This window comes from Cebus imitator, unplaced genomic scaffold (genome assembly GCF_001604975.1).
Source record: "Cebus imitator isolate Cc_AM_T3 unplaced genomic scaffold, Cebus_imitator-1.0 Scaffold457, whole genome shotgun sequence".
NCBI lineage: Eukaryota > Metazoa > Chordata > Mammalia > Primates > Cebidae > Cebus > Cebus imitator.
Genome location: NW_016107772.1, coordinates 252,345 through 263,245, shown reverse-complemented (window position 1 = coordinate 263,245; position 10,901 = coordinate 252,345). Strand labels below are relative to the sequence as shown.

General features: G+C 50.0%; 1 protein-coding gene across 5 annotated transcripts in view; it reads right to left on the bottom strand.

Annotated features, from left to right (window-relative positions):
• RAB43 (RAB43, member RAS oncogene family) overlaps positions 1-8,721 on the bottom strand; it is a 34,763-nt gene extending 26,042 nt beyond the window's left edge. Inside the window, exons 1-2 of one of the 5 annotated variants that reach the window (XM_017511930.2) lie at positions 8,614-8,721; positions 6,989-7,195 (exon numbers count right to left, since the gene is read on the bottom strand). In XM_017511930.2, coding sequence (XP_017367419.1) covers positions 6,989-7,192 — 204 coding nt within the window. In that variant the 5' untranslated portion in view covers positions 7,193-7,195; positions 8,614-8,721. Of the gene's footprint in view, positions 1-2,405; positions 2,857-6,988; positions 7,362-7,609; positions 7,629-7,668; positions 7,750-8,613 lie in introns of those variants that run through there. The other 4 variants (XM_037732591.1, XM_037732592.1, XM_017511932.2 and 1 more) reach the window with 4 other exon arrangements.
• Positions 8,722-10,901: the final 2,180 nt, after the last annotated feature.

Sequence of the window (10,901 nt, the reverse complement as noted above, 5' to 3'; positions counted from 1 at the left end):
TGCCTGAACCCAGGAGGCGGAGGTTGCGGTGAGCCGAGATGGCGCCATTGCACTCCAGCCTGGGTAACAAGAGCGAAACTCCGTCTCAAAAAAAAAAAATACCCAACATTTATACTCCATAGCCATAAAAACGGTGGGCATGGAGGTTACCTGGCTTGAGATGACAAGGACCTTTTTTCAAAGAATAACAGAGCCTGGAGAGGCTTCTGAGATCACCCAGTCCCACTTCCTCATGCAACAGCAAGGAAACTGATGCAAGGAAGAGAAATGACTCCGAGCCCTCGTGCTATTAGCTGAATGCCAGGTTTTTAGGTCTCTCCAATCAAAATGCACCTTGACCCTTAAAGAAACATCACCTCAGAAGGCATACTCCAACAGCTTCCACCAACCATCACTTTACTGATAGGACAAGAGGTCAATGAATTGACTTGCTTACAGTCAGCTGGGCAACTAGGCTGAGAAACCAAGCTTCCTGACACCCGTCCCCCCATGCCAATTTCTCTCATCAGGCAACCACATACCAATATCAGTTCCCATCTGTGAATGATCCACTACGGGCCAGATCCTTAAGGGCAAGGGTTTTGCAGGTAAGACAGTTTTGAAGAGGTGAAGTTACATGCCTATGGTACAGTATCCCCCACTTATCAGTGGTTTCACTTTCCAAGGTTTCAGCTACCTGCCATCAACTTGGCTCTAAAAATATTAAGTAGGACCAGGTGTGGTGGCTCATGCCTGTCATCCCAACACTTTGGGAGGCTTAGGTGGGCGGATCACCTGAGGTCAGGAGTTCGAGACCAGCCAGCCAACATGGCAAAACCCCGTCTTTACTAAAAATACGAAAAAATTAGCTGGGTATGGTGGCAGACGCCTGTAATCCCAGCTGCTTGGGAGGCTGAGGCAGAATTGCTTGAACCTGGTAGGCAGAGGTTGCAGTGAGCCGACATCACACCACTGCACTCCAGCCTGGGCAACAGAGTGAGACTCTGTCAAAATAAATAAATACATACATACAAAATTAGTGGGGCATAGTGGTATATGCCTGTAATCCCAGATACTCAGGCGGCCGAGGCAAGAGAATCACTTGAACCCAGAAGGTGGAGGTTGCAGTGAGCCGAGGTCATGCCATTGCACTCCAATCTGGGCAACAAGAGCAAAACTCTGTCTCAAAAAATAAAAAATAAAAATATGAAGTAGGCTGGGCACAGTGGCTCACACCTGTAATCCCAGCACTTTGGGAGGCCCAGATGGGTGGATCACTTGAGGTCAGGAGTTTGAGACCAGCCTGGCCAACATGGTGAAACCCCATCTCTACCAAAAAATACAAGTATTAGCTGGGTGTGGTGGTGGGCACCTGTAATCCCAGCCACTTGGGAAGCTGAGGTAGGAGAATCTCTTGAATCTGGGAGGCGGAGGTTCCAGTGAGCCGAGATCACACCACTGCACTCCTGCCTGGATGACAGAGCAAGACTCTCTCTCAAAAAACAAAAATATTAAATGGAAGAGTCTAGAAATAATACATAAGTTTTCAATTGCACATCATTCTGAGTAGCATGATGAAATCTCACACCATCCTGCTCCATCCCATCTGGGATGTGAATCATCCCTTTGTCCAGTGTATATTCACCCATTGATCACTTAGTAGCCATGTAGTGGTATCACAGTGCTTGCGTCCAAAGAATCCTTATTTTACTTACTAATGGCCAGAAATCACAGAAGTAGCGATGCTGGCATACTGTTATAACTGTTCTATTTTGTTATTAATTATTGTTGTTAATCTCTTCCTGTGCCTAACTCATAAATTAAACTTAATCACAGGGATGTATGTATAAGATAAAACACAGTCTGTATAGCGTTCGGTACCATCCAAGGTTTCAGGCACTGGGGTCTTGGAACATATCCACTGAGGATAAGGGAGGACTACTGATACATGTGGCAAAGCCGAGCTAGTAGTGTACAACTCTAAAGCTGGCCCTCTTTCCAGTATCTCTCCACCATACACGCTGCCTCAGGGGTCTAAGAAACCTCCAGCGGCAAGGTTTATTTTGCAATTAGGATGGCTGTCCCTGGCATCAAGAACAGATTTCTTCAGACAATCAGCATGACCTAGAACTTCTTTCTTATCTAACAGTCCTTTTGCTATTTCTGATGAAAACTGAAAAGTCAAACAGACTTTACCCAAATAGGAAAAAAAACAGATGAGCAGAACTAGACTCTTGATTGGAAGGACTGAGAATGCAAACTTTAACCAGAAACCATTTCCTCTTATCCTGCCCCGCCCTCTCTTTTTGAAGTGCCAGGAACAGCTACAAAAACAAAGATGACTCCTAGGGCTAAGGGAAGCTTGAGAGCCAAGGCCAAAAAGGTCCTGAAATCTGGAGGTCCAGGCCCAAGGGCACAGACTTTACCTCTCTGAAGGAGAGATCTGGCAGCATCTCCAGAGAGCAGACAGCGAGCCTGAGAGAGAGGTGAATAGAGGGGTACAGTTCCACAAGGCTGACCCCTGTGCCGGACCTGAGGCCTGTGTGTCTAGTGATCTGCAAAAATGAGTTTACATAACAGGCCTTTGTGTTGTCCCAGATAAGAGTGAGTGGAGGAGCTTCAGAATGTTTTAAGGATTTAGAGCCAGCTGAGATTTCCTGAGGACACTGAGGTGGGGAGGAGTGGTGTGGGGGAGGGGCAAATTCAGACCTAATCTGTCTCATCTAGGAGGAAAACAGTAACTGCAGCAATAATAATATATATATTTATATTTGTTATATTTATTTATATTTACTATGTTTATATTTATAAATCTTTGTTTTTAAATAAGAAATGGGTTGCAGTAATGGGTTCTTCTTAGAGGACACTGGGTGGCTTATAGGACAAACACAGAAGGGAGACTTCACTGCATACTCTTTGAAGTTTTTAAAATTTTGAAATTTGAACCATATGAATGGTTTAGCTATTCAAAAATAAGGTAACTTTAAACTATTTTAAGCATGTCCAAAGTTTTCCAACAACCCTAAGAAGGAGGCAGAGCAAAGATTATTAGTCCCATTTCACAGATGAGGAAGTCAGAGGCTCCAAGGAGAAAAAAAATAATTGCCCAAGATTGTGGTAGGGTTGAAGACCCAGATTCTTCAGACTCCTAGTCCAGTGCTCTCTGTCAGAGACTCCATAGTATGTAAGAGAAGCAGCACTCAGACTCACTTTCTAAGTCCCGTTCTCATAGCTAGAGCCAAATGCATCCACAAGAACACTGAAAATGACCACCACATACAAACCCTTACTGACTCGTACAGCATCATCTGTGAGCTGTTGGGTATATCTACACATTCTTGTTAATAACTGATAAATACCCTAAAACTCTTCAACTGTCAAACCAAATCTTTCTAAAATGCCCCATTCCACATTCTTCCCTCAGTGAGTACAATGACCACAATGGCATTTTTATTAGATCCATTCACTCAGAGAATGAATCTCAGGGTCATCTTTACGAACTCAGAGCAAATCAGAAGGGTGGTCAAGTGTGAAAATGAGGACTGGGCTTAGGAGCCAGCCAAACCCTGGATTTTGCCACAGACTTGTAAGTGACCTTGGCCTCAGCTTCTTCTCTATAAAGAAACCAATTAACAGGCACATATTGGACACCATATGTTTAACACTGGCCCACTGGATCCCTGTGTCTTCAAAGAGCTTACCTTCTAAAGGGGGAGACAAAAAAAAAAACAGTTAATTTGAAGCTCTGGTAAGGGTTACAACCAGAAAACAATACAGTTACAGAATAGAGGACCTGGGAGGTCAGGGAAAGCCTCTCAGAAGATGCAGCAGTTACATGGAGATCTAGAGGCAAAGTATGATGGGCAGGGGATCAGATACAAAGGTCCCGAGGCAGGGGTGAGCCCGGCATGTTGAAGGACTAGTGAGGCTAGAGATCAGGCGGTAAAGGGTAGAGATGGGCCTCTGTCTGCCTCTCCAACTTCGTCTCCTTCCAGAGGTCCATCTCTTTGGGGAAGGTGTCTGGAGGTTATTCTGGCTGTAATGGGAAGTAGCTACAGAAATAATTTGATTAAATGTGTGATTCTCAAATGTTTTATTTTTATAGCAGCAAAACTCTTTACTCAAATAACAAGTAGAACTTCAATATACAACTAGATAAAGGTACTGCTCTGACTGGTTGGGAAGCTAGTTAAAGCCCTCTGACCCTCTCTCTGCCCTCTTGGCCTTTCTCCTTACCTTTTGGTACCTCCAAGCTCAGAAGAGCTGGAAAATCACCAGGTGATCCATCTCTAAGCTTCCTCAAGCTCTAATAAAACCCAGCATCATTGTAAAGAATCACAGGGAAAACTCTAGGAGATAAGACTGGATGCTTGTTAGACAAGCATCCCAGACTTCCAGGACAGGCCCTGGGAAGGTTTATTTTATTTTATTTTATTTTATAACAGATACTGAGTCTCACTATGCTGGTCAGGCGCATCTCAAACTGCTGGCATCAAGCAATCTTCCTGCCTCAGCCTCCCAAAGTGCTGGGATTACAGGCATGAACCACCATGTCGAGATCCTGGGAAGGATTTAAACTAAATCCCTGATGTGCACTTGCTTTTCAAAGAAAAAAACAACAATAAACTCTGGTTCATCAAGGGTTTCAGTTAAAATCACACTGCTGAAAGTACAGGGACAAAAAACAGATCGGGGGTTGCCAGAGGATGGGGCGAAAGAAACTGACTACAAAGGAACAAAAGGAACTTTCTGGGTTGGTGGAAAAATTCTTGATCTTGGTTGTGATGTGGTTGCATGTCTGTGTATGTCTGTCAAGTTTATAGACCTGTGCACCTCAAGTGGTAATGGTTTACTGTGTGTAAATTAGACCTCAAAAAACTTAAAAATCACACTGCCAAAAGACTACTCAGAGGCACTTTGCAGATGGAGGAGGGAAAACAGCTTGCTCCTGCTGAGGCAGTGGACCCCAGGAATCCTGACTCGAAGGACAGTGTTCCCTCAGGTTCACAGCTGCCCAGCTTTAATTTGGAGCCTCTGGAGTGAGCTAGACTTCAGGTTTTCCTGACTGCAAAATGAGGAGGTAAACAACTGCCAGAGGCTTCCCCACTCCAGGCAATGTGATTCTGAAAAGCTGTTTGTTGGCTGTGGGGGGAAAACTGCTCCTGCTTTGGAGTCAGAAAAACTGGAAAAAATATTCCCACCTGTCACTTCTTAGCTGTGAGCCCAGGCTCCATCCTGTGTGAGTGGGGCTAAGAATTCCCACCAGTCAGCGGAGAATGCACCTGTAACCTATTTGGCTCCCAACAGCCTCTCAAGAAGGGCAGCAGCTATAACTTGGAGAGGTTTTACCACAGCTACACAGCTCTTCTGCATCCCCGCACACAGGCTGCCTCCTAGGAAGGACAACCTGGAGGCAACCATAAAGAAAGGAAATAACGAGCTGCCCAGCCCTGCATTGCACTGTGCACAGTAAACCGGGAGGTCTGCTGGGGCACAGGTTGTTATCTCGACAGGTAAACAGGAACCCTGTCCGCTCCCTGACCACCGTCAGCATTGGGCCACCACAAACGCTCTGGGCACAGCACTACAGCTTGTGAGGACACCACTGCTCTTTGGCCTGTATTTTCGCACTCCCCTTTCCCTGCAGCTGCTGGCATCATCACTGGGCACACACTCATTAATGAACACTACACCCACTCCAGCCTTTCCCTGGCTACTTGCTCCAAAAGGGTGGTCCCAAGTGACTCAAAGCTGCCTTCTGCACCTTGCTCTTTTCCATCCACGGAGACCAAAACACAGACCCCAGAAGACTATTTAAAAAAAAAAAAAAAAAAAAAAAAAAACCCTCAGGCAGCAGTTTCTGCTTCGTTGTCACATCTGAGAGGCACTGTGGTCACATAAAGGCTGTTGGCTTACTTTTTTCTCCATCGTAGGGCAAGAGGGAGGCAACACCCAGAAATTATCCCAATTTTACAGAAACAAAGACAAAGAGCTACGTGGCCTAGCCAAAGGCAACAAGGAGCAGGCCTAGAGCCACTCTGAGAGGCAGAGCCCAGCAGCAGCAAGGCTCAAGTGACTCCCATCTCCCTGGCAGAGATCGTCTGGTCCCTGTGCTCCGAAAGGTGTCCTAAAGATCATGGGGACTCCAAACCATGAAAGCAACCAAAGATTGCTGTACAGTGCGGTTCAAAAAAGTTACTGAGTGCCTTCAGTCCAGGATCTCCTAGTTGATTAGGGAGTACTGATACCTAGGTTAAGAAGCTCTGATTTCATTCATTACAAATATTTATCAAACCACTGCCAGGACACTGTGGCAACCACATCCTGCTGTTTTTATTAGGAGCCATTGCCAAAGCTTGATCCTCTCCCCCACCTTCCGGTATCTGTGAAGTTTTCAGTTTCTATCAAACTCTAGCTAGGGGAGGGAACTGGGGCTGGCCTTAGTGGAGTAAAGTTCCACCACCAGGTCCACAAAGAGACTGCAGGGAGGCGTGGCCAGGCCGGAAATTCTGACAAAAAGTTTTGGCCCTCCGGTGCTAGAAGCAACTACTTCCTGATCGCTCCTAGTCCTTAGGGGGTGCAGTTCTCTGGCTGAGTGCCCCGCCGGTGAGCCGAGCTGAGGGCTGCCACCGCGGTGGGGGGAGGGGGGACGTCTGGTCTCCGCACTCCGATGCGCTCCGCTAGTACCTGGAGCAGGGGAGTCTAACCCCCTGCCTCCCAAAGGCTAAAGTTACTTTGGAGCACAGTACCCCCAAAGTGTGAGCTCCAGAGGGCAGGGCCGCCTCCTCCACACTCCCTCACCCCTATCTGCAACCCAAGGCCTGCGCTTTGAGGACTCGAACCCGGCCCAGACCCCGGGGCCCAGGATTGCTCTGATCCGAGAAAGGAAAAAGAGAAGCCAAGGAAACCTCGGACGGACACCGGGGGCGCTCGCGGAGGCCTGGGGCTCCGCTGCCCCCGCCCCGCCCGCCAAGAGAGCGCCTTCCAGGGGCCCTGGCCGGCCTCCCACCTTGACCCGCTTGCCCTGGATCTCCAGCGTCTTCATCGTGAAGTCGACGCCGATGGTGCTTCCCTGGCGCTCCGAGAAGGCGCCGGTCTTGAAGCGCTGCACCACGCACGTCTTCCCCACGCTCGCGTCGCCCACCAGCACCAGCTTGAACAGGAAATCGTACTGCTCGTCTGGGTCTCCGGGGCCCGGGCCCGGCCCCGCCATGGCCTAGAGGGAGCCGAAGGACAGGCGCTCTGGACGCTGGGACCGGTCTGAGCTCACGCAAGCCGCGGGGCAAGCTTCACTCGCTCCAGCCTGCGGGCCGCTAGGCTACGTGGAGCAGCCGCAACACCTGAACCTCCGGCGCAGCCGACCGCCTGCCTCGGCCTCGGCCCCGCCCCACCCTGGCTGGGTCCCGCCCCTGCTCGGCTCGGCCACGCCCGACCCCGGAGCTCCGCGGGTTCGGCTCCGCCCCGGACCCGCCAAACCCGGCCCTCCGCAAAACTCCGGCCGGCCCTAAGCTCCGCGCCAGGCCAGTCCGGCCTGTAGGCCCGCCCCAGCCTGTCCGGGACTCCGCCCCACCCCGGCTCCCCACTCAGCCCGGCACCCACTCCTTCCCCCGGGCCCAACCCTCCGGCCCACCTCAGCCCGACCTCGGTTCCGCCTACGTCCCCGCCCCCAGACTCCGCCCTCAGGCCCACCTCAGCGCACCCCGACTCCGCCCTCAGGCCTACCTCAATCCGCCCCGACTCTGCCCTCAGCCCAACCTCGACTTCGCCCCTAGCCCCTCAGCCCACCGCCCTCGGCCCAACCTCGACTCCACCCACAGGCCTACCTCAACCCCGACTCCGACTCCGCCCAATCCCGACTCCGCCCGACCCGACTCCGCCCTAAGCCCCGCCCCCAGACAGACCCCGCCCTCAGCACCCATGCCCCCTTCCTGAACAACACCCGGGCGCGCCCACACCCCGGATCCGCTTGGCCCCTAAACCACTGCCCACCAGGACCCTTCCTCATCTGGGACCCCAGGTGGTGTCCCGCGCTACCTGCCTGCCCCCCACCCAGGCCGGGTCCACCTGCCCAGGATCCCCTACCTGCTGCCTCCCACACCTCCAGTCAGGAATAGGCAGAGGCCATGACGGGAGCTCTGGGCCTGCAGGCCTGGACTTGGAATGACCCCCTCCAGAATGGATCACGGGGAGGGGGACGACCATGGCAGTGTCACCTGAATGCCCACTCTGACGAACAGGCAGTGAGTCCCCCTCCCCAGCAGTGGCAGAGGTCACTCTTCCCAGGGGCAGAAGGGAAGGGAGGGAGCAGGCTACAGAAGGCCAGAATCCAGGCTGGCTACAAAACTGCAGAAGAGGCCAAAATCCTTGTGAGGAGAGGACCCAGGGCCCCATTTGATGGGAAGCTAGGCCAGAAGGAGGAGCTGGGACCTCTCATCTCCAAAGCAGCTGTCAAATGGCTGGATGGCCCAGCTCAGAACTGCTACAGGCCCAGCTGGGAAAGTGACCCAGCCAAAAAGCATGAGTCTAGGAAGAGGAACAGAGAGACTCTGCTGAAGGGCAGATCAGCTTCTAAGTTGGCTCAGGGAACTAGGGCCCCTCAGAGAAAGGAGATCCAAACACCTGTAAGAAGCTTACACTAGATCCAATAGGACTAGGCCTCCCAGCTCCCAAGATGGGAAGGAATTGACAGCACCCTTGAGCTCTCCAGGCAGCTCCCTTATGGCACTCCAATTCCAGGTAGTCAGCACATTTGGTGAATGCCTACTACAGGCGGGCACTCTCCTGAGGCCTTGTAATGCACCTGTGGACAAAGCAGACAAAAATCCAGGAGAAAAGGGGAGGGTCTTCCAGAAGCTGAAGGAGACTCCACAGAGAGCAAGTCCCCCAGTGCCACCATGAGGACCCCAGCAAACCTTTCAAGTCAAGACAGGAAGGGACTGAATGAGCAGTCTGCAAAGGCAGACCCCATGGAGAAGGCAGAAGGGTTGTTTGTTCTGAAAGGTTGTACTCCACTCCCATGGGAAATACCCAAAAAAATCAGACAGGAAACCCCAAAGTGCCACTGAAAAGCAATTGAGAGCCCCGCTGTGGTATACCTGATGGGGGCAGAGAGCAAGAGCAAAATAACCTCCACTCCAGGGTAGAAGTAGACAAAAGGAGATGGGATGGAAGTTTCCGCATGCTGGGGCTAGCTCAGGTCAAAGTCCAGAACTCCAGAAAACAAGGCCTGCCCCCAGCTCAGAGCAGCTACCACAGCACAAGGTGGTGTGGAATCCAGGAGCCAGGATGAAGTATGGGGAAGGATGGTGGCTGGATAGCTAACTGGCCTTTCCACTGCCCTAGCCTGGAACTGATTGGGGTCCATGGGGGACATGTTAGTCTGAGTATAGATTTTGTCAGAAAGCCCAGCCACCACCCCCTTGCCTTTGTGGGGTGATTCTAAAACTGGTTTGTGGTAAGGGTTGCACAACTCCAGAAGTTTATTAAAATCATTAAAATGTAAACTTACAAAGGATGAGTTTTACAGTATGTAAATTATACCTTAATAAAGCTGTCTAATATCTACATTTCCTCTTTTGGTGATAAATTCCTGAGTAGCGCAGTGGCATTTTATTTGAAATGAAATCATGCTAATTTGAAATGGAGCAATTAAAAAATATTTGTTTCATTTAATGCACCAAATTTGAAAAAATGCATATTGCAAATTTTTTAAAATAGGTCAAGAATTTAACATTCTTAAAGCTAGTGGCGGGTGAGCTGATTGCATTTTAACTGTTTGTGTCATCTCAGATGATAAAGAGGGTATCCCATAATGGAAATGTTCCCTGGATCAGACCTCCTCCAAGTGGCTAGAGGGATATTCATACCTGGTTTTCTCCTTCCGTCTTTCTCCTTTCATCTTTTTCTTTCTACACTTGCCATTATTAAAATATAAAATATAAACCTACAACACAACACTATCAGACAAGTTTTCTTCTTTTTTTTGAGGCAGAGTCTTGCTCTGTCACCAGGCGGCAGGCTGGAGTGCAGTGGCACCATCTCGGCTCACTGCAACCTCCATCTCCTGGGTTCAGGCAATTCTCCTGCCTCAGCCTCCCAAGTAGCTGGGACTACAGGCTCGTGCCACGACGCCCAGCCAATATTTGTATTTTAGTAGAGACAGAGTTTCACTATGTTGGCCAGGATGGTCTCGATCTCCTGACCTCGTGATCTGCGTGCTTCAGCCTCCCAAAGTGCTGGAATTATAGGCATGAGCCACCACACCCGGCCCTTTTTTTTTTTTTTTTTTTTTGGAGACAGGGTCTCTATTTCCCAGGCTGGAGTACAGTGGCACAATCACAGCTCACTGGTACCTCAAATCTCCCAGGCTCAAGCCAACCTCCCAACTCAGCCTCTTATACTAGACCACAGGCCTGGGACTACAAGCATGCGTCATATCCAGCTAATTTGTTAATTTTTGGTAGAGAAGAGGTCTCATTATGTTGCCCAGGCTGGTCTTGAACTCCTGGGCTCATGCAAATGATTATTCTGCCTTGGCCTTCCAAAGTGCTGGGATTACAGGTGTGCACCACCATGCCCAGCCCCAAATTTTCTTTATGTGGTGATGCCAAGGCTAGTGCTGAAAATGTGTCCTCAATCAGAAAAAAAAGGTGGAAAAACACCATGAAGGCCAGACGCCAACCACAATGCCCTGTGTCTTTCAAATAAAAGGGTGCTTGCTACAAAATATTAGAAAATTAGGCCGGGCACGGTGGCTCAAGCCTGTAATCCCAGCACTTTGGGAGGCCGAGGCGGGTGGATCACAAGATCAAGAGATCGAGACCATCCTGGTCAACATGGTGAAACCCCGTCTCTACTAAAAATACAAAACATTAGCTGGGCATGGTGGCGCATGCCTGTAATCCCAGCTACTCAGGAGGTTG